Raw genomic sequence first — 23,732 nt, 5'->3', positions numbered from 1 at the left:
TCCCGCTTTTAAAGATTCCCCATTTTAAAGATTCCCGCTTTTAAAGATTCCCCATTTTAAAGATTCCCCGTTTTAAAGATTCCCGCTTTTAAAGATTCCCGCTTTTAAAGATTCCCCATTTTAAAGATTCCCGCTTTTAAAGATTCCTCATTTTGAAGATTCCCGCTTTTAAAGATTCCCCATTTTAAAGATTCCCGCTTTTAAAGATTCCCCATTTTAAAGATTCCCCGTTTTAAAGATTCCCGCTTTTAAAGATTCCCGCTTTTAAAGATTCCCCATTTTAAAGATTCCCGCTTTTAAAGATTCCCCATTTTAAAGATTCCCGCTTTTAAAGATTCCTCATTTTAAAGATTCCCGCTTTTAAAAATTCCCCATTTTAAAGATTCCCGCTTTTAAAGATTCCCCATTTTAAAGATTCCCGCTTTTAAAGATTCCTCATTTTGAAGATTCCCGCTTTTAAAGATTCCCCATTTTAAAGATTCCCGCTTTTAAAGATTCCCCATTTTAAAGATTCCCCGTTTTAAAGATTCCCGCTTTTAAAGATTCCCGCTTTTAAAGATTCCCCATTTTAAAGATTCCCGCTTTTAAAGATTCCCCATTTTAAAGATTCCCGCTTTTAAAGATTCCTCATTTTAAAGATTCCCGCTTTTAAAAATTCCCCATTTTAAAGATTCCCGCTTTTAAAGATTCCCCATTTTAAAGATTCCCGCTTTTAAAGATTCCTCATTTTAAAGATTCCCGCTTTTAAAAATTCCCCATTTTAAAGATTCCCGCTTTTAAAGATTCCCCATTTTAAAGATTCCCGCTTTTAAAGATTCCTCATTTTGAAGATTCCCGCTTTTAAAGATTCCCCATTTTAAAGATTCCCGCTTTTAAAGATTCCCCATTTTAAAGATTCCCCGTTTTAAAGATTCCCGCTTTTAAAGATTCCCGCTTTTAAAGATTCCCCATTTTAAAGATTCCCGCTTTTAAAGATTCCCCATTTTAAAGATTCCCGCTTTTAAAGATTCCCCATTTTAAAGATTCCCGCTTTTAAAGATTCCTCATTTTGAAGATTCCCGCTTTTAAAGATTCCCCATTTTAAAGATTCCCGCTTTTAAAGATTCCCCATTTTAAAGATTCCCCGTTTTAAAGATTCCCGCTTTTAAAATTCCCGCTTTTAAAGATTCCCCATTTTAAAGATTCCCGCTTTTAAAGATTCCCCATTTTAAAGATTCCCGCTTTTAAAGATTCCTCATTTTAAAGATTCCCGCTTTTAAAAATTCCCCATTTTAAAGATTCCCGCTTTTAAAGATTCCCCATTTTAAAGATTCCCGCTTTTAAAGATTCCTCATTTTGAAGATTCCCGCTTTTAAAGATTCCCCATTTTAAAGATTCCCGCTTTTAAAGATTCCCCATTTTAAAGATTCCCCGTTTTAAAGATTCCCGCTTTTAAAGATTCCCGCTTTTAAAGATTCCCCATTTTAAAGATTCCCGCTTTTAAAGATTCCCCATTTTAAAGATTCCCGCTTTTAAAGATTCCTCATTTTAAAGATTCCCGCTTTTAAAAATTCCCCATTTTAAAGATTCCCGCTTTTAAAGATTCCCCATTTTAAAGATTCCCGCTTTTAAAGATTCCTCATTTTAAAGATTCCCGCTTTTAAAAATTCCCCATTTTAAAGATTCCCGCTTTTAAAGATTCCCCATTTTAAAGATTCCCGCTTTTAAAGATTCCTCATTTTGAAGATTCCCGCTTTTAAAGATTCCCCATTTTAAAGATTCCCGCTTTTAAAGATTCCCCATTTTAAAGATTCCCCGTTTTAAAGATTCCCGCTTTTAAAGATTCCCGCTTTTAAAGATTCCCCATTTTAAAGATTCCCGCTTTTAAAGATTCCCCATTTTAAAGATTCCCGCTTTTAAAGATTCCTCATTTTAAAGATTCCCGCTTTTAAAAATTCCCCATTTTAAAGATTCCCGCTTTTAAAGATTCCCCATTTTAAAGATTCCCGCTTTTAAAGATTCCTCATTTTGAAGATTCCCGCTTTTAAAGATTCCCCATTTTAAAGATTCCCGCTTTTAAAGATTCCCCATTTTAAAGATTCCCCGTTTTAAAGATTCCCGCTTTTAAAGATTCCCGCTTTTAAAGATTCCCCATTTTAAAGATTCCCGCTTTTAAAGATTCCCCATTTTAAAGATTCCCGCTTTTAAAGATTCCTCATTTTAAAGATTCCCGCTTTTAAAAATTCCCCATTTTAAAGATTCCCGCTTTTAAAGATTCCCCATTTTAAAGATTCCCGCTTTTAAAGATTCCTCATTTTGAAGATTCCCGCTTTTAAAGATTCCCCATTTTAAAGATTCCCGCTTTTAAAGATTCCCGCTTTTAAAGATTCCCCATTTTAAAGATTCCCGCTTTTAAAGATTCCCCATTTTAAAGATTCCCGCTTTTAAAGATTCCTCATTTTAAAGATTCCCGCTTTTAAAGATTCCCGCTTTTAAAGATTCCCGCTTTTAAAGATTCCTCATTTTGAAGATTCCCGCTTTTAAAGATTCCCCATTTTAAAGATTCCCGCTTTTAAAGATTCCCCATTTTAAAGATTCCCCATTTTAAAGATTCCCCGTTTTAAAGATTCCCGCTTTAAAAGATTCCCCGTTTTAAAGATTCCCGCTTTTAAAGATTCCCCATTTTAAAGATTCCCGCTTTTAAAGATTCCCCATTTTAAAGATTCCCCGTTTTAAAGATTCCTGCTTTAAAAGATTCCCCGTTTTAAAGATTCCCGCTTTTAAAGATTCCTCATTTTAAAGATTCCCGCTTTTAAAGATTCCTCATTTTTAAGATTCCCGCTTTTAAAGATTCCCCATTTTAAAGATTCCCGCTTTTAAAGATTCCCCATTTTAAAGATTCCCCGTTTTAAAGATTCCCGCTTTAAAAGATTCCCCGTTTTAAAGATTCCCGCTTTTAAAGATTCCTCATTTTAAAGATTCCCGCTTTTAAAGATTCCTCATTTTTAAGATTCCCGCTTTTAAAGATTCCCCATTTTAAAGATTCCCGCTTTTAAAGATTCCCCATTTTAAAGATTCCCCATTTTAAAGATTCCCGCTTTTTAAGATTCCCGATTTTAAAGATTCCCGCTTTTAAAGATTCCTCATTTTGAAGATTCCCGCTTTTAAAGATTCCCCGTTTTAAAGATTCCCGCTTTTAAAGATTCCCCATTTTAAAGATTCCCCGTTTTAAAGATTCCCGCTTTTAAAGATTCCCGCTTTTAAAGATTCCCTATTTTCAAGATTCCCGCTTTTAAAGATTCCCCATTTTAAAGATTCCCGCTTTTAAAGATTCCTCATTTTAAAGATTCCCGCTTTTAAAGATTCCTCATTTTTAAGATTCCCGCTTTTAAAGATTCCCCATTTTAAAGATTCCCCGTTTTAAAGATTCCCGCTTTAAAAGATTCCCCGTTTTAAAGATTCCCGCTTTTAAAGATTCCTCATTTCAAAGATTCCCGCTTTTAAAGATTCCTCATTTTTAAGATTCCCGCTTTTAAAGATTCCCCATTTTAAAGATTCCCGCTTTTAAAGATTCCCCATTTTAAAGATTCCCGCTTTTAAAGATTCCCCATTTTAAAGATTCCCGCTTTTAAAGATTCCCGCTTTTAAAGATTCCCCAGTTTAAAGATTCCCGCTTTTAAAGATTCCTCATTTTGAAGATTCCCGCTTTTAAAGATTCCCCATTTTAAAGATTCCCGCTTTTAAAGATTCCCCATTTTAAAGATTCCCCATTTTAAAGATTCCCCGTTTTAAAGATTCCCGCTTTAAAAGATTCCCCGTTTTAAAGATTCCCGCTTTTAAAGATTCCTTATTTTAAAGATTCCCGCTTTTAAAGATTCCTCATTTTTAAGATTCCCGCTTTTAAAGATTCCCCATTTTAAAGATTCCCGCTTTTAAAGATTCCCCATTTTAAAGATTCCCCGTTTTAAAGATTCCCGCTTTAAAAGATTCCCCGTTTTAAAGATTCCCGCTTTTAAAGATTCCTCATTTTAAAGATTCCCGCTTTTAAAGATTCCTCATTTGGAAGATTCCCGCTTTTAAAGATTCCCCATTTTAAAGATTCCCGCTTTTAAAGATTCCCCATTTTAAAGATTCCCGCTTTTTAAGATTCCCGATTTTAAAGATTCCCGCTTTTAAAGATTCCTCATTTTGAAGATTCCCGCTTTTAAAGATTCCCCATTTTAAAGATTCCCGCTTTTAAAGATTCCCCATTTTAAAGATTCCCCGTTTTAAAGATTCCCGCTTTTAAAGATTCCCGCTTTTAAAGATTCCCTATTTTCAAGATTCCCGCTTTTAAAGATTCCCCATTTTAAAGATTCCCGCTTTTAAAGATTCCTCATTTTAAAGATTCCCGCTTTTAAAGATTCCTCATTTTTAAGATTCCCGCTTTTAAAGATTCCTCATTTTAAAGATTCCCGCTTTTAAAGATTCCCCATTTTAAAGATTCCCCGTTTTAAAGATTCCCGCTTTAAAAGATTCCCCGTTTTAAAGATTCCCGCTTTTAAAGATTCCTCATTTTAAAGATTCCCGCTTTTAAAGATTCCTCATTTTTAAGATTCCCGCTTTTAAAGATTCCCCATTTTAAAGATTCCCGCTTTTAAAGATTCCCCATTTTAAAGATTCCCCGTTTTAAAGATTCCCGCTTTTAAAGATTCCCCATTTTAAAGATTCCCGCTTTTAAAGATTCCCGCTTTTAAAGATTCCCCATTTTAAAGATTCCCGCTTTTAAAGATTCCCCATTTTAAAGATTCCCGCTTTTAAAGATTCCTCATTTTAAAGATTCCCGCTTTTAAAGATTCCTCATTTTTAAGATTCCCGCTTTTAAAGATTCCCCATTTTAAAGATTCCCGCTTTTAAAGATTCCCCATTTTAAAGATTTCCCGTTTTAAAGATTCTCGCTTTTAAAGATTCCCGCTTTTAAAGATTCCCGCTTTTTAAGATTCCCGCTTTTAAAGATTCCCTATTTTCAAGATTCCCGCTTTTAAAGATTCCCCATTTTAAAGATTCCCGCTTTTAAAGATTCCCCATTTTAAAGATTCCCGCTTTAAAAGATTCCCCGTTTTAAAGATTGCCGCTTTTAAAGATTCCTCATTTTAAAGATTCCCGCTTTTAAAGATTCCCCATTTTAAAGATTCCCCGTTTTAAAGATTCTCGCTTTTAAAGATTCCCGCTTTTAAAGATTCCCGCTTTTAAAGATTCCCGCTTTTAAAGATTCCTCATTTTAAAGATTCCCGCTTTTAAAGATTCCCCATTTTAAAGATTCCCGCTTTTAAAGATTCCCCATTTTAAAGATTCCCGCTTTAAAAGATTCCCCGTTTTAAAGATTCCCGCTTTTAAAGATTCCTCATTTTAAAGATTCCCGCTTTTAAAGATTCCCCATTTTAAAGATTCCCGCTTTTAAAGATTCCCCATTTTAAAGATTCCCGCTTTTAAAGATTCCTTATTTTAAAGATTCCCGCTTTTAAAGATTCCCGCTTTTAAAGATTCCTCATTTTGAAGATTCCCGCTTTTAAAGATTCCCCATTTTAAAGATTCCCGCTTTTAAAGATTCCCCATTTTAAAGATTCCCCGTTTTAAAGATTCCCGCTTTAAAAGATTCCCCGTTTTAAAGATTCCCGCTTTTAAAGATTCCCCATTTTAAAGATTCCCGCTTTTAAAGATTCCCCATTTTAAAGATTCCCCGTTTTAAAGATTCCCGCTTTAAAAGATTCCCCGTTTTAAAGATTCCCGCTTTTAAAGATTCCCCATTTTAAAGATTCCCGCTTTTAAAGATTCCCCATTTTAAAGATTCCCCGTTTTAAAGATTCCCGCTTTAAAAGATTTCCCGTTTTAAAGATTCCCGCTTTTAAAGATTCCCCATTTTAAAGATTCCCGCTTTTAAAGATTTCCCGTTTTAAAAATTCCCGCTTTTAAAGATTCCCCGTTTTAAAGATTCCCGCTTTTAAACATTCTCCATTTTAAAGATTCCCCGTTCCCCGTTCCCCGTTCCCCGTTCCCCGTTCCTCACTCTTATTTTCCGATTCCCCGTTCCCCGTTTTAAAGATAGCCCTTTGTTTGTAGTCCTCGGGATGCAATGAGATTCTGGGCACGCTCGTATAAGATACGAGTACTATCCTTAAAAAAAAGATGGAGATGAACATTCAAAGGAGAACAATACCTCTTTCCCTGAATCGTTTAATATAGAACCGATCGCAGTCCGGAACAAAATCTTCAGGTCTGGCTTCTTTGGTGCGGTTGTTCAACTCACATATGCCTTGGCTGATGACGTAGTTAAAGCTTTGACATCTGACTTCATCATCACACTTGTCTAAACAATTAAGCCCAATTCCGGTCTTCTCCTCGATGAAGGTATGTCCTTTCAACATCATGCCACGGATGGAATATTTGCCTTGAATTATACACTGCTGAGCGTCCAGTTTATAAAACATCTGAGACATCAGAAGCACCGTAATTGCCATACTTATGCCAGCTCCTGAAACTGTCATATGGAGAGAAAAATATTGAGTCTTGCATAATATGTTTCTTGCACCTTACATAAAAAATTAACTGTTAGATGCAAGCTAGCATCTCGCTCTCTTATAGCTGAGTGTCAATGAGCCAAATTCCTATGAATGGCAGCGACACAACACGCCACCTGTTATTACACAGTGTTGCTTGTAACCAATCTTGAAATAAATTTAGGGAGCGGCTGGTGAGGGAATCATTGAAATTTACTTCATTAAGTGAAAAAGAGAGGTGAAAAACTCAGGCTGCGTCCACACTACAGTGGAGAAATTTGAAAACACGGCTATCTTTCTACGGTTAGGCCTGCCGTCTCCTCTAATCCGTCACGAAAACGCTCTTCGAACAGGAGGAATTTGAAAACACGGCTTTCTTTCTATGGTTAGGCCTACCGTCTCCTCTAACTCGTCATGAAAACGCTCTTCCAACAGGAGAAATTTGAAAACACGGCTATCTTTCTATGCTTAGACCTACCGTCTCCTCTAACCCGTTATGAAAACGCTCTTCAAACAGGAGGAATTTGAAAACGGCGGCTTGCGTTTTAGTGTGCGTGGACGGGAAACATTTTGAAAACAGAGCTTTTCGAAAACGATGACATCGCGATAATTAAGCGATTTACCTGCCAGAGTTTTCCTCAAACACAACCCAAAATAACCGGTGATTGTAGCATTTTCCAAATTTTTTCCTTGTAGCGTGCAAGAAAAACATTTACTACGTTTTTATATGTGGTCTGTTGTATTAATAACCTGTAACGCTAGCTTTTTTTTCTGGAAAAGAGCTGGTTAAATTTATTTACGCATCAACCTAACTTTTTGTTTGCTTTCTTCAACTTACTGAATCCAAGATAACGCTCGCTTAGACAAAAAGAAGACAAAAAAGTTCAACAAATACACAAAACGAAAGAAAACAAATGAAACGCTCGAGTTCGCTCGCTCAAGAGAAAACCGCATACTGCCCTTCAAACCGCAACATACTTAAACAAGAAAGATGTTTTCCGCATAATTTGACTAATTGAGGGGTTTCAATGATGACATACGGTAATTTCATACTGTGAGGAAAATGGGGTATTTTAAATCCACCTGTTACTGGTAATAACTTCCTTTATTGATTCTCGAGTGCTTTGGAGCACGAAAGAAGTCGTTTTTAGTTTTAGGCTACAGAATTCAAAGGATAATTATCTTAATTACAGAAGACTGACCGAAGAAAACTGTGACACAACGCATGGGCATAAAGTTCCTATTTTTGTTTATGATTAAATTCAGATAATATATTTTTTTAAGAACAGCATTACGTATAGTAGGATATGTTTGTTAGCCTGTAACAAGAAAGCCTGCATTTCGCTTATTTGCCGTTTAAACTCCAAATTTCCGTGCCCTTCGAAGATTTTTGAAAGATCTCGCCTCAAAGATCACCTTGCCGATTTTATTAACGAAAAATGCAGCATCATTCTTTTTTAGGCGATATAATACAAACTAGAGATGCATTTTACAGACCTCTTTTCCCATCTAGTAAGAAAATAGTTGGTTTTGATATTCTAGCTTCCTCTTCGTCTTTATTTATGTGCTGACTGACTGAGAATTATTTTTAAGAATGTATTGATGCTATAAGATAAATGCAAGTAGCAATTTCTCGTACCAACTCTTGTCAAGAATAATGCGTCGGCAATCGTGTCAAAGGGCGCTGTTACACTTGGTTATTAACATGCCTTGCATTGCTGTCACGTGCGAGACATGTCCAATTCGGGGAAGTTACACTAGACGACGCTTCGTGCAAATTGCCTCGTAGATGCGCAATAAAATTGTGAGACAAATTACTAATAAATTCCGGTAAATTTATTCAAATGTTATTTGTGGAAAACTTAGCGATGATGCATAAAGAACTTGAAATCTCCTTGAAAATAGTTTTCTTTATCTTACAGTATTTTGACATTACAACTATCGGCTTTAAATACCAAAGAGCGCTAAATAAACAAAGCTTCCACGAAGGACAAAGAAGACAAAAATGACTGAACTGCAACTTTTAGAAGTTTAGTTTCCCAATTTATCACAAAAGACTGTGATCTGGATGATAGTCTCTTAATTATCACCATCATTATCATCATTATCGAGAAAACTATTGAACCAAATAAGTTCATCTATATTTTTACATGGGTCTTATCTTTTAAACTTTTCGCGTATCGTCAATTAAGGACCGAAATTGCTTTCGCAAAAGAGACAGACAGGAGATAAAAATGTTACCAAAAAAAAACGCATTTTCCTATGTTTTTGTGAGTGATTAATGAAATATCGTGTCAGTTTTACCTGAGAAATTTTATCATAACAATTTTGCGTGATCTTGGCGAGTTCCAGCTGAATGAAAATATTGACGGTGTTTAGACAAACTCAGACAAGCTCACACAAACTCGGATTCTTGGTCAAATTGGAATTTTAAAATGTCGGTATTCATAAAGATAGCAAAATAGGTGTATCCGGGAAAAAACATGACCGAGAAGAAGAGGTTGAAGAGAAGAACCAACAACAAACTCAACCCACTTATGAGGCAGAGTTTGGGATGCCAGCCCAGGCAAGTAGATGTTAGGATACACAAAGTAGGATAGTATAAAACGCGATTGAAAGGCTATCAATGAAAATGTAAGGACATTTTGGAACTCACCCTGAGCTTGCGTTTGACGAAGCGTTATTGAAATTGATGACGCAAAAATGAGGAGCGCAGAAACATTCATTTTTCACCGCAACGAACGTCTTCAGTTCTGAAGTCCTTGGAAAGAATTGAGCTAGCACCAGCTGGCGATGTGAAGTCGACAGACAACCAGCTCTTTACAAGTCAACACTGTAATAAGGGATGGCGTGTTTTGTCTCTGTTATTCAGAGCTATTTCTGCTCATGTCAGTTTGGCTCCTCCTGCTCCTACTAGAACTTTCCGTTTAAATTACGCACTTATTATGTGAACAAAATATTTCTATCTGCGGGTTTCTCAACTAAGCTTATAAGAAGGAATTCCTTCTTGCGCTTGTTTATGAGTGTTTAGTTCAATGAAAGATGCATTCCAAACTCGTGTTTTTAACAATCACTCAGTTAAAAACCTGGAATTTCGACGGCATTTCCCGTGTTCCCTATCTTTGTTTTGGTTCTTTATTATGAATTAAACATCGATTTCGTTGTTTTCATCTTATTAATTTTTTTTTTCTTCAGATTTGTTCGAGATAGAGTTGGCCTAAATGTTGAAAGCATATCTATAACAGGACGTCATTGCGACTTCGACTGTTAGCTTAACTATATTCCTCGGCTTTGTTGACGTTTTGGCAAAAGGTAGGATGTTAAACAATTTATTTTACAGCCCTGCAAGCATGTGATTGTCTTAAGTTAAAAGTTAGTTAATTAATTAAACGCCATTCAAACAAATGAATTTAAATTTATGCTTTTCCTTTTGCAAACAAATTGACATATTGTCTGCTTCTCATTTTGCCACACTCCTAAATTGGAAAAAAAAAAACCATATATTTTCAGGCGCCAAGTTACGCTTGCGATGTAGATATGGCAAACTATTTTATTCCGAAGACCTTTTATTTTGTATTTCGATAAAACAACAACTCATGTCTTTACTTTCGCTCAGTTAAAAATCTTAAACTCCTATGGCATTTATCGTGTTCTCCACCTTTGTTTTTGTTCTTTACTGAAAATATAAATATAAATTTCGTTGTCTTTCTGTTAAAAATATATTGTTTTTTAGCTCAAGGTGGCTCAAGATTAATTAACCTGAATATTGCATAAATATATGTTAGGGCGTTATTACAGCTTCGAGCTAAGCCTATATTCAAATTAAAAATAATAATAATAATAATGATAATATTAATTTATTATTATTATTATTTATTTATTTATTTTTAAAGGGAGTGATATCAAACATTATATTCTGTAGGCCTCCATGCACATGGAAACTTTGTATTTTGGAAAACTGGTCGCTTACGAGAGGTGGTCGCGACCGGAGGTTCGACTATATACTACATGTTATTATGTCACTCTTGGTCTAGAGGCAAGCCAAAAAAAGACGACCACATGTATAATTTCCAAGTTAAAAGTTTAACACTTGGAAACCACACACTGAATGGTAATTTCATTTCCGGTCGGTGCGGAGTGGAAGACGGTTAGCAAACATCACTGACATGCGCGCAGAACATTGACGGAAGTCATTTATTGTTTCCGGTAGCCGTTGCAATCTGTCACGGCCGTCCTTGCTAAAGGTCTGTCTCCTCGACAAGGCTTGTATGTATACCGACCAAGAAGGGACCATGCAATATTTATGCCTTGGGTGAAGGGGGAAGGGGGCTGGAAAATAAGAGGGGGAATGATCAAAAAATTAGAAAATGAAGAGGGAGTTACTAAAAAGAATCAGGATAGGAGTGGGGGGGGGGTGGGGGGGGGGGGCTATGCATTTCTTTTAGCCATATAGAGCATACCGGTGAACACTTCCAAACAGCCCACTTACATGGGTCAACTAATACAAAAAACGACCTCACAATATTGCGCCCAGATCGGGTTTGGCCAGAGACCTGTGCTACAACAGCTACTCTGTAACTGTTGGTTTCCTTTTAAATCACGCTCGCTTTTCGATGAATCAGAGCTGCAAAGATGCGAAATAACGATATCATCTTTGCTGTCACTTTCCGCATCAGAACTGCTGTCGATATCATTGTCACTGTTATCATCTTGCAGTACTTCGTGCCGCTGAAGAGAGACATGGGTATCAAGTACCTCACCCATTCTGATCAAGGCACTTGCAGTGACCCGTCGCACCTGATCATTTTTCTTGCCCTTTAATTGAAGGTTGAAATGACTGACGGATACTTGCAAGCTCCTGATTGCTTAATTGCCCAACTTTACCAGCGCGACAAGGAGTGTTCCAATCATAGTCCTCGAAGCATTTCTGTTGTTTCTGCTTGCGTTTCCTGTTGTTTCTGCTTGCATTTCTCACGTCATGTATCTGTTTTAGTTTCCATCTTGTCTTGCGGGTTCTTTAGCATTATTTTCTTTTGACATACTTTTAATAATACAATTCTTTGCTATTTCATTCAAAGAGTATTTTTGGACTGAACGATTTGCATGGCAGAAATTGAATGGCAATGTGAGGCCTGTTCTCATTATATATATATTTTTTCATTATCTATATTTATGTTTCTTTATATTTTATTTCTTCCATGCCGGCTGCCTTGGAATTCATCACCAAAATTGTCAACTGGAACAGAGAGTAACAGCGAAGGCTATTTTAAGTACTTGTATAAGGACCTAAAGCACGAAAGGCCCAAGTAATTCAACAAAATACTCCCAGACATGTACAAACATGCAAGTGTAAATATACAAGTTATTGCGAAAATTTCAAATGCAGAGTTTCAACCGAGAATTTACATTATGTGTTTGACATAGGAGATCATCCAACTGCGGTGAAATGTTTGCCGATAGCAGCGGAAAGTTTCAGGTGAATGTCCGGTTTCAAGTGAAAGTCCGGTTAAATCTTTCAAATGGACGGCAGAAAGGCCAAGCCCAGTGAATTTATATTCGCTGACTTGGACGATGCTGCTGAGCGGCGAAATCACTAACACGCTCGCAGTCGGGATGGAGGCGGAAAGCTTTGCCAAACAAAACACTGGATAAATTTGAATCTTTCCAAAGCCTGTTGGCAGATTCGCAAGAACATCACGGCTTGCGAAGCGCGATTCCAGCACTTCGATTTGCTCTGGTACCACTTCGATTCGCTCCGGTTCCAAACATTCCCGCACGACGTCACACGTATCTCGAATGTTGTCAACGTTGTCAACGCTCGTAACATAAGCCAATCATATTTTTGCGTTGTGAGAGCAACGCATAATTCAAACTCTTGGGCTTAGGCGGTAGTCCCTCCTTTCGCGCGGCCATATTTTTTCTCGCGGTTTTCTTCCACGTCACGCACGACGGACTAAGCGAAAGAGGGACTACTCGTAATCTATGCACAACCCTATTTGCTGGATAACTTTACAAGGAAAGGAAAAGAAGATTTCAAACCCAAAAATATTATGAAAAGGTCAAGCATGACTTGAGTGTTCTTTATTTCTGAAACAAATGAAGCCTCCTGTTTTAAATTGATGAGGATGTCCCCGACACAACTAAGGCCTAATCATATAGGCATTGTGTCCAAAGGTGTTAAAAAATTCGAAAAAATTATGTCCCAAATGAAAAAGGGAGAAAATTAACATTCCATCTAATTTGGGGACACTTTTTAACAGAAATAAACTTAAGCCATGGGCCAGTGAGCAATATCAGTATGCTAAAGCAGTGCAACAGGAACTTGCTCAAATGAAAGGAGATGTCAGTGACAAATAAGAGAAGTTTTTAAGCATAAAGCAAAGTCTTGACCGAGCACTCAAAGGTTTGCTAAATAAGACTGGAATGAAGAACGGAAGACAAAAAAAAAAAAAAAAAAAAAAAGAAAAGAAAAAAATAGAAAAGAAAAGCTGAAAAGGGAAAGAAAGAGCACCTAAACAAAATCCAAGAAGAAACAAGGCGTAAAATCATCAAACGTGATTCTGAGGAAGCTTACAGGCGTATTACAAAAAAAAATACTTCTGTTAAATGCACTGGAAAAATTGAGAGCATACTGGCACAAAGCTCGATTAGCAAGCCTCATTAACAAGGGAAATTGGCATCCAGAAGCAAGGATATGTGCACTTGCGCTTATGCAAAGCTCACCGATTAAGAATTAGAGACAAACTGCCATGAAGAGGATAGCCTGCAGTGCAGGCGTCTTATTAGGGCGAGTTAGCGTCACAACCTTGCGACCGCCTTTTTAGACCGCCATGTTAGACCGCCATGTTAGACGGTGGGGGATGGGGGAGGGGAAAAATGAGAAGACGCCTGCCCGAAAAGCCCGTTAAAATGCGAAACACCTCCTAACTAGTTGCGCTTCACTGCATTTCCGGAAATGAGCGGGTAACCAATCAAAATGAGGTTTTCTCGACACCGGAAGTCTCACAAGGGTACACACCACGAGAAGTTTGTGTCAAGCCGCAGGATGTCTTGCATTCTCACAGAGGTACGTGTTGCGCTAGCGACTTCAGACGCACAGAGTATTTTAGAAATACCGGCAACTGATGAGATCCACATGGAGGATCGAAACCATGGTCTTGCCTGAACTAAGCCGAACAATGGCATATAAAACACGCAAAACAGTTAACGGGACTTGCGCGTAAACAGCTACACTTGAATCATGTGGTGCCAGAACAACCAAAGGAGGAATAAACCTATACATCGAGCAAGAGAAACATAAGCTCGATCAGATAGCTGCAAGAAACATAAGAATGTCTCTAGACAAACGTATAGCTTTCTCAAGGTAAAGCTACAACGTCTCCGAAGGAAATAGTACGAGAACAAATATGATATCCGTGATAAGGATCTACCTACTGTGCTTGTAAACAGTTCTAGTCCCAGCCGGGCCCGGTGTCACAATATAGAATGCAAGTAAGCAAGATGTTCACGGTAAATTTCATATTTTGTCCCTCAAAAGCAAATTCATGGAGACTTAAAAGCATATCTTGCAATAGAAATGAGCCTAAACAAAGCATGAACACATGGCAAATTACAGAGGTGTCAAACTCAACGAGTCGACATGCAGATAACAGCGCAAACCATGCAGACTTTGAATTATAAAAATTTGCCATAGCACGATCTAACGGCTCAACTCCGCTTAAAATTCCTCCTTATTACACAACATGAAGTGCCCTTCATGAACACGAGTGAAGCGACAAGAAAGGTCGAGTGACCGAACAGAGAACGGCAAATGTGCAAATGTCACGAACCGTAGAAGTCGTGTAGGCTAGTCAACCCCATTTTACGTAAATATTAAGCTTTTCCCAAAGCCAGTGGGTAGCACTGCCAACAGAGCTTTTCCGGATACTAGTGTGGAAATTGCGTCTTTTTGCTCCGTTCGTAATTCGCGAGACATTTCAAGTTCACATAAACGCTTGAGAGATTCCTCGAGAGCGGAATCGAAACTAACAACATCACTTTCGACAGAGTTTGCCATGTTTCTTACCCGCACGAAATCGAACGAAACGAAACTGACTGACAGACAATTGACAGGCAGGGTCAAGCCGCACCAATCAGAAACTCCGTTCGTGGGCGAACGGAGTTTCCTAAAAGAACAATGACCTCGGGCAGGCGAGATTTTCTTCGCTCCACCCCTCCCCTATCCTTCCTCTTGCCTATCATTCACCCCCTTGGTAAAACTTTCTTTCTCTCCCCAGTCTTCCACGGCATGAAAAATTCAAGATGGCGGCTAAACTTTTTACGATGTGACCGCTCGCTCGAAAAAATCTCGCCTGCTCTGCAGGCTATGAAGAGGAAGGACATAGTGAAGAAGAAGTGAAAAGTGAAAAAGATGATTGCAAAGAAAGAAAGAAGTGGTGGAGCATAATAAAGAATTCAATGAAAGGAATTAAGTGTCACTGTCAGAGAGAACCGGGCAGTACCAGTAGATCGAGGTCGGCCGTTCACCTTCATCTTTTCACACTATAAAAACTATCCGAAAAGATTAGCAGCCATGACATTTAAAGGAATTTTATTTAGTTTAACATTCTAAAACGTGTACATGAGTTTTTCTAAAACAAATATATATTTACAGAATTATTGCATTCATGTCTGGATGGAACAAATGTCTTAACTAGCGAGTTTAGAGATTGTACTTCTAATTTAATCAATTCAATTCTGTGTTTATCCACCATCATTTCCATCCAAATCTCTACAAGTAGGCTCTTCGGTCGTTATTAACAGACTGGAAAAATTTATATGAAGAGAAGTTATTCTTCGCCGTATTTCTTATACGTTTAACACTGACGGTAAGTTAATGTTTAAAACGAACCATGGTTAAGTGGCATGTTTTGATTTCCCAACAGAAACACCTTTCGAGATAAGATCATTACGTTCCATCCAGACTACTGGCACATTTAAACAATAAAACAATATTTACACCGACAGGTTATAACTATATCATGCATTCAGAAAGAATGCTTTAATTTACTAACACAGAGGTTTTACCCTAAATTCCCAACGTAATTCTCATTAATTTGCTTTGACTTTGCCTCGCTACGCTTAGTGATTGGTTTAAAAGCTTAGCGTCACATTTTCAAGCAATCCTAGCTAAGCCTCGCTCACACATCTTTTCTCGAGTTCGTATTCGAGTTCAATATTGCTTCAGTCGAATATCTGTGTCCTTTTTGATTGGTCAGATTGATTACTATGGTTCTCCTTTTGCCACAGTCAGTTAAAAACCTCTATGGGTTGAATATTAAAATATGTTGTGCAAGTCATTACTAAACGTTGTATTGTACCTAATGTAATTTAATTAGTACTGCACTAAGACGGCATTGGGCCTCAGTGTAGCGTGATAGCGCGCAAGTCATTCGTACAGTTTGAAAATTGTATTTAGATTGAAAATTAATTGGTTTCTGCTGGAATCTGTAAGAGAACTAATAACTTCGTGGGATGCAAATTCAACCAGGGAAGAGATTTGGAGGGATGAGAGTTACTTTCATCCTCAACTTGAATTTCGTTTAAGTTAGTTTGCTGCTATTTGAAATCTATTTTTGCATCAGGAACAAATTAATCAACAATAATTCCAACGCTATTCTTTTGACACCTGGTGCCTTCTGTCGCACGGAAAACATGACAAAAGCACTATTATGCTACTGGCCCTTTGAATCACTCTAGCGCTGCGGTAAATATAACTGAACATACATGTATATATATGTGTATACCTTAGCTGTACTAATCCCCTTAAACATTACATTATTTTAACAACCTCGTTCCCAGGGTCTTTTCCCTGGCTTGGGGGTGGGGCGGGAAAAGACCCTGGGATCGGCCGGTGAATCCTTCATATTGATTGGTTGATTGTTTTAAATAATTAATGCAAAATTTGGCCAAATAAAGATAATTTATGCATTATGCCGAAATAAAAATGGCGGAAAGTATGTCCACTCCGACGAAGATTTCTCCTCGCAATCCAGTTTGCAGACTCTGTGGTGATTCTCACGAGAGTCGCTATATGCTTCGAATATTCAGCAAAGCTGGTTCATCAAAAGATCTGTGCGCTAAAGTCCATAAAACGTGTGGCATAAAAATTTCGGAAGACGATATGAGGTCAAAGGTTTTATGTAGGGGTTGTGTTTCATTCGTGAACAAGATGGAACAGTTTATTCAGAGAGTCCAATCCATAGAGAATACACCGTTGGACCAAAGCTCAGAATATGCTGTGAAGCGATGCGTTCAGCTCTCACCTTCTTCGCTTCAGCCGTCGAAGCGTTTATCATCGAATATGCCATCCGAAAGCTCTGTGCACGTGGATGAGCCGTCGAAGCCAATCACACCAACAAGAAAGCAGCTCTCCTTCTCAACTCCACAAGCTGCGACAATTTTAATGCCTAAATCAACCGGAGATAACTACTCAGCCTCTTCTACGGATCAGCCGAGAAGAAATACTTCGACGTCTGCAGAACAGTCGTCTTTCTCAACACCGCAAGATGCTACCGGCGTGACCGCGGTGCTAATGTCTAAATCAAAAGGACATGATTGCACAATCACTTCCTTGGATCAGCTGTCGAGGCGAACGACATTAAGTTCGGTAGAGCAGCCTTCATTTCCAACTCAGCAAGCTGCAACTGTTCTAAGGCCTAAATCAACAGGAGACAATGACTGTACATCATTATTTGAAGGGCAGTCGTTATTGACTGAAAGACAGCAGAAAATGATTGTACAAGCTGTCAGCCACAAGGATGCAATTGTATTGGCGGCTATCTTGAAAGATCACTGTCCAAGTGTTGTCAGAGAGTTGAAGAGAACCGTTAGTGAGGAGTTGAAAACATCGTGTGCAGAGCTGTGCAAGCGTTCTCAAGGTTCCATTTTATATGGAAATGATTATGACAGCATGAAAGACTTTGATTTCAGCAAAGTTTGGCTTGAATTGAAGACGAACCTCCCTTTCTTTGTTGAGCTCATGAACGCAGTGTCTGGCAAGGAGAACTCCGTCGCAGAAACAAAGCTTGAACTTCAAGTAAAGTACAGTTTTTTGTACTCGATCCTTATGAACGAGAGGTGGCATGAACTCAACCTGGTGAAACGTGTGAATACAGTTCTCATCATTGAAGGTGGATGTACCAAAAAGGTCAGTAATATAATTTATAAGTTGATGATGTATAAAAAATTCATTGCTTTCCTTTATTATGTCCCATGAAAGTCATAAATATCCTCACTAGCGGGGATATGGCCAATATGCCACTTGGGTCCTGGATTTAGTTTCTTATGGATTTTATGTATATTACATTTCCAGTAGAACACTCATGTGCATATAATAATAAGCGATCTTTGCAATGAATTGAAAATAAGAGATCAGTATTGCATGTATGCTGAATTTGACACTTTTATTTCTGCTCCCCTTGTAATAGCTTCAAGAACGACTGAATAAACTTGGCGTGTGCCTGTCGACTGGGAGAAGGGATATCCTGCTAAAGCTCTTAGGAGGTCACTTTTCGGATATAGTGGTGCAGCAAGTAAAGAAAGGAAGTGTGTTCCGAGGCACTGGTGACAATTGGGACCTGAAAATTTTGAAGGGTCACATGAGAAAGGAAATCCAGAATGATGATCTGCACTTGTTTGCCAGTAACCTGATTGAAAACAGAATCGACTTCAATCACTTGCCCAATGACAGCCCCAAAGGCAACATTAGAGATTTCCCTCGACATCATTTTTCTTTAAATGTACCGGAATGGAAAAGGTATGCAGAATATGCCAAAATCATTGTTGGGCGAATTGTTCTTGAGTTCTTTCCCAAATTTAAGTTCTTGAAAGCTGTTATCCCTGAGCACATTTCTCATGAGTACAGCCAACAAATGTCAGAGAAGTCCATCATAGTAAGCCTGCCAATCATCAATGCAAATGAAGCAAAGTATGATGATTGTGTTAACATTTTAAGAACCTATGAAAAGTGGATTGCTGAAATCTATGTTCAAGCAGGGCTGCTAGATGAAATGCCACACACAGATAATCCACCGATTCCTGAAGGACCTGCAGCACCTGGACAGACAAATGCACACCAACAAGACACCCATGATGACCCAATGAGAGATATGAAGATTGCATTTGCAGGTGATCAGCTAACTCGTGTGAGATTTGCAGGTGCCAAAGATTTGCTGTCTGGTTCGCACACAGCAGCTGATCGTTTTGAACATTGCTCGCCCTTTAAACCAGTGATGTGGCATACCAAAGCATCCCTTTTACAGTATTCATACTCATTTCTTCACAAAGCAGAGTCTGTCAATCAAGTTGGCACCTTAAAGTACTTCAGGGAGAAATACAATAGGAGGAATGCTACCCCTTCCAAAGTTCTTGACTCCTATGAAGGAAGCGAAGAGTTGTTCCTCAGTGTGGGGAAAGCCTACATAGTAACTGCTGCCCTGAACTTTTTTGGGATGTCAGACCTTGAGGAGAGACCCTCATTACATAAACTCCCAGAAAACATTGCGCGTGAGACCTTAGAAAACAAGAAGAAATACTTTGATGATGCTTTTGGCAAGTTCATTGACAAGTTCCTTTTACAGAAAGTAGATGTCAATGACTGCTGCAATGATGATGACTATGTCAAGAATTATGCCCTTTGTTTTATTTTCTTGGCTATTCTTGTCATGCAAATGAAGGACACTGCAGCAGAGGGAGATGGCAGCAGAAATCTCATCAACCAAAAACTCTTGCTGTCAGTTTTCAAGTCAGTGGGGGCTTACAGCAAATATGCCATTGGAATGTTTGTGAGTATAGCCCAAATTGAGTGCCTATTAACTCCACGCCTGGCTGAACAGTTCAAATGGGGATTTTTTGTAAATTGGAGGGGTGGTGCTGGAAGGAATATTGAAGACGACCTGGCCCAAGAAATTTCTAACCGTTGCAGTAAAAGCATTGTCCAGAGGCAGGGACCAAACAAAACCCTGAACTCTATAAGCAAGGTCTGCAAAGCAACCACTGGCATCCATCAGATTGTAGAAGAATTTGACTCTTCTGTAGGGAGCCACAAGACATCTGTGCAACATACAACACATGACTCACTTAAAGATGAGAAAGAAATGGTGTCTGACCTATTGCGATTGAATCCTTTCAATCATATACCAGCAAGATTTCATGACAGCTTCCCTGACATTAAAAGGTCTCCTCTAAGGTATTTAAACATTGTGGACTATCATCAGTGGCTAGCCAAACACTTGGAAGAGTTATCAACTTAGACATACACTTAGATGAAGATCACTGAGGGCCTAGTTAATCAATAGCGTTCTTTAGGAGAGTAAATCAATGTTCACAGTATTTACAATTTATGATGATGTTCTAATCATCATCAGAGATCATCAGTTCTACATATAGTATTGTGCTCAGATATGAGCGAAAAGAACAAAATTAATGTAAAAAAAAAAAGATCAATGTCACGGTAACAACATAATTAATTAAATATCAATAGTGTATTTTAATAGAGTAAATCAAAGTTCACAGTATTTACAATTTATGGTGATGTTCTGATCATCATCAGAGTTCATTTCAGTTTTACATCTAGTATTGTGCTGAGATAATCATATATGCATGATAAGAACAAATGTAGACAAACTGATCAGTGTCATGGTAACAACAGAAATAATTAAATATCAATAGTGTATTTTAAGAGCAAATCAAGAAATATTTACAGGTCACAGTATTTACAATTTATGATGTTCTGATCATCTTCAGAGTTCATTTCAATTCTACACATAGTATTGTGCTCAGATATATGTGTGATAAGTGAAATGTAGACAAACTGATCAGTGTCATGGCAACAACACAGAAATAATTAAATATCAATAGTGTATTTTAAGACAGTAAATCCAGATATATCTATAGCAGTTCACAGTATTTACAATTTATGATGATGTTCTGATCATCATCAGAGTCCATTTCAGTTCTACACATAGTATTGTGCTCAGATATAAGCAAAAAGAACAAATGTAGACAAACTGATCAGTGTCATGGCAACAACACGGAAATAACTAAATATCAATAGTGTGTTTTACGACAGTAAATCCAGATATATCTACAGCAGTTCACAGTATTTACAATTTATGATGATGTTCTGATCATCATCAGAGTCCATTTCAGTTCTACACATAGTATTGTGCTCAGATATAAGCGAAAAGAACAAATGTAGACAAACTGATCAGTGTCATGGCAACAACACGGAAATAACTAAATATCAATAGTGTGTTTTAAGAGAATAAATCAAGGTATATCTATAGTAGTTGACAAAATTTACAAGTTATGTTGATGTTCTAATCTTCGGAGTTCATTTTAGTTTGACATGTCAACAGGAGTATGCTCAGATATAGGCGAACAGAACATTTTAAGTTGATGCTCTAATCATCATCGGAGTCCATTTCAGTTGTACACATAACAGTGTGTGCAGATATAAGTGAAAAGATCTGAGAAGAACAGGTTTCATCCCATATGCCAAATGATTTCAACAAGTCTGCTTCTGACTCAATAAATTCCACTCCCTCCACAACCTTTGCAGCCAGATTCTTATCTACAGAAATGTCAAATAGCGTTGAACACTCTGATGTCACTTTGGACTTGTGGTCAGAAATTGCACTCTTGATTAACCTTTCAAGGATAACGCGGTTATCGTTAGATAGAAATCTGACCTTGCTTCTAATAGCTTGGGGTAGATCCTCTTCAGTTGTTTTGAACTTGTCATCGCCTATGTAGTTCTCTTGTTGAACACTGGAGAATCCAAAGTAATCCAGAAGGAGTTTCCGTTGACAGGTGTCTTCTGATCTACAATATGACTTCATTGATTCTTCCACATGTTTTTTTTATTATTTCCAATATCAGAGTTATTGTAATAAAGTGTAGCACATGATGAAAGTCCCGTACGGCCGGCACAACCAATTTCTTGCATGTAAGCTTCTAGGCTACTTGGTGGTGTTATGTGAATGATGTTGGTCACATAAGGAGCATCAACACCCATGCCAAGTGCTGATGTTGCAAATAGCACCCTCACCCTTGATTGTTCTTTCTTTATTTCTGATGTTATGTCTTTCTTCATGCGACTCGTTTGGGGGGCATGGAACTGTGCAAACAGTCTTGCAGTGGGTTCTAATGTTTCACCAACACACTGTTTGGCTTTCAATATTCTTTCAAATAAGCCATAGGCATATCTGCAGTATTTCAGTTTTAGGTAAATGATTGTCATTGGGTAGCTTTCTCTTTGAATTGCCAGTTCATTGGCTATGGGTTTAAGGATTCTGTCATAACCTTCATTCCCATGATGATTACTCAGACGCACTTTCTTGTCCAGGTATATGTTCACTCGGTTAGGGTTTCGTGCAACAATTTTACAGTCATTTTTCAATCGCAGACTTTGTTTCAAGTCTCTCAGTAAACGAGGTGGTGCTGTTGCTGTCAGAGCCATTGTAGGTACACTGGGAAAGAATGCCTTCAACACTGACAGGTCTTTGAAATCTTTTCTAAAATCTTCACCCCTGAAAAAGAAAAAGAAACCCTGAGCTACAAATCTTCAAACATAAGGTTAGTGCAATGAGACATACTAACAAAATTTTTGTTTAAAAGTAAGGATGTTTACTTAGTAGTATCTTGTTATTATGGTTCAGTTGTAAGAGCATGGCATGGAGACAATGTATGATGTTCCAATAAGCAGTGTAAATATCATAGAATTCACTGATGAATTATCAATATAGTTCATAGAGTAAAATTGTCATCGTTTGTAAACAGATAGAGAATAGAGCATATTTTTTCCGAATTGTAGTCGCAATGTAAATACTTGTCGGTGCCGTAACCGTGATTTAGATTTCCCGGAAATAAGCTAAGTCTGTAACAAATATGACATGAATAGACAAGGAATGAATATTTTACGCACTTACCATAATTCAACACAGTGAGCTTCGTCAACAATGCAGGCAACAACATTCTCCTGGAAGACTTTGCTTCCCATTAGCTCTCGACCTTCCTTACTTAATAGAGCCTCTGGATGGGCGAATACAATTGAAGTGTTGCCATTAACAACATCTCGAGGAAACTTCGTTGAATTCGGGACCACGTGCTCGCTTGGTTCTTGTTCAATTCCGAACAAGTTCTCGGCCGGTTCCTTCTCGTTTACAGCAAGCTGTAAGACATCAGCGGTTATCCTGCGAGCTTTTAAGACTTTCAGCTGATCTTCAATGATGGAATTTAATGGACATACCACAATAACTATGTTCTTGGTGGTCTTCACAGGAATAAAATGAGGTAGAAGGTGAAAGAGCATTGACTTGCCAAATCCAGTAGGTAGGACTCCAATAACATCCTGACCTTTCAGCATATATTCAAAACACTTCATTTGAAGAGGTTTTAAATTTAAAGGTGGAAAATTACCGTTATTTAAGGAAAATCCGACTCGACGAAGCACTGACAAAAACTTTGGTTCACTCGACGAGACCGCCATCTTGAAAGTTCCGTTTAACATATGATAATTTAGTACACCCAAGATATTTGGGTGTTCTGAGATCATGTGACCAGCCGATCCCAGGGCCTTTTCCCGCCCCACCCCCAAGCCAGGGAAAAGACCCTGGGAACGAGGTTGATTATTTTAAGTAACCAGGTGAATAATTACTGTTATAATAATAAAGGGTCCTTATTCATAGTTTTGAATAGACGTTAAAACTTACAAGGTACTTATAGACTGTCCCAATAATAACAATTTTTAATTATAATCCAACTTGTAAGCAAGGCAATTTTGGACATTTTGTAGTTTCTGCCAGAAATTGTCTCGTATCCACTATATTTAAACTCAGGTAAGGCAAATGAGAAAAGTTAGAAAGGAGTATTGATATTCATTACTAACATATGCAGAATCAAATAACAAAGGCACTGGACGTATATCTATAAGTGACAATTGTCTGCTTAAATACCTTACACGATGTTAGCACTACAGCTTAAATATATTTACAAAATTAAAGTAAGGAATTTGATCATTCCTTGAAAGATGCCTGTCTGTGGAAATAACTTCGTTGCCTGGAGTCTATCACAGTGGAGTTAACTAAGGAATATGAAGACTAAGATTGCGAAATAATGTCCTAATGACGTAAGGCAAAATCCTTGAAGAATTAAACAAAGTTTAATGTAAATCGA

The 23,732-nt window shown here is 37.8% G+C and overlaps 2 protein-coding genes and 1 pseudogene across 3 annotated transcripts in view; 1 reads left to right on the top strand and 2 right to left on the bottom strand.

The window, feature by feature from the left end:
• LOC149104892 (uncharacterized) overlaps positions 1–11,279 on the bottom strand; it is a 15,588-nt gene extending 4,309 nt beyond the window's left edge. The window contains exons 1-2 of the mRNA XM_089271361.1: positions 11,036–11,279; positions 6,176–6,496 (exon numbers count right to left, since the gene is read on the bottom strand). Coding sequence (XP_089127487.1) covers positions 6,176–6,496; positions 11,036–11,279 — 565 coding nt within the window. The remainder of the gene's footprint in view (positions 1–6,175; positions 6,497–11,035) is intronic.
• Positions 11,280–16,349: 5,070 nt separating this feature from the next.
• Positions 16,350–21,108, top strand: LOC149104891 (uncharacterized). The gene is made up of 2 exons (XM_089271442.1): positions 16,350–17,703; positions 17,984–21,108. The coding sequence occupies exons 1-2, from the start codon at positions 16,480–16,482 to the stop codon at positions 19,805–19,807; spliced, it is 3,048 nt and encodes a 1,015-aa protein (XP_089127568.1). The 5' UTR covers positions 16,350–16,479; the 3' UTR covers positions 19,808–21,108.
• On the bottom strand, positions 20,020–23,180 carry LOC149104890 (uncharacterized; annotated as a pseudogene). Its single transcript, XR_016201428.1, has 2 exons — positions 22,487–23,180; positions 20,020–22,087 (listed from the first exon to the last, which is right to left on the bottom strand). The product of XR_016201428.1 is annotated as an uncharacterized LOC149104890 (transcript).
• Between the last annotated feature and the right edge of the window lie 552 nt (positions 23,181–23,732).

Source organism: Orbicella faveolata, unplaced genomic scaffold (genome assembly GCF_042242905.1).
Source record: "Orbicella faveolata isolate gen_17 unplaced genomic scaffold, um_ofav_v1 contig_34, whole genome shotgun sequence".
Taxonomy (NCBI): Eukaryota; Metazoa; Cnidaria; class Anthozoa; order Scleractinia; family Merulinidae; genus Orbicella; species Orbicella faveolata.
The sequence above is the reverse complement of the archived record's forward strand: the minus strand, read 5'-3'. Positions and strand labels throughout refer to the sequence as shown.

What these genes read in the sequence shown, in the direction of transcription:
- LOC149104891 (XM_089271442.1), top strand. Translation starts at nt 16,480, where the DNA reads ATGCATTATGCCGAAATAAAAATGGCGGAAAGTATGTCCACTCCGACG. An exon ending in AAGGTGGATGTACCAAAAAG is followed by an intron (nt 17,704 to 17,983) that starts GTCAGTAATATA and finishes CCCTTGTAATAG; the next exon opens with CTTCAAGAACGACTGAATAA.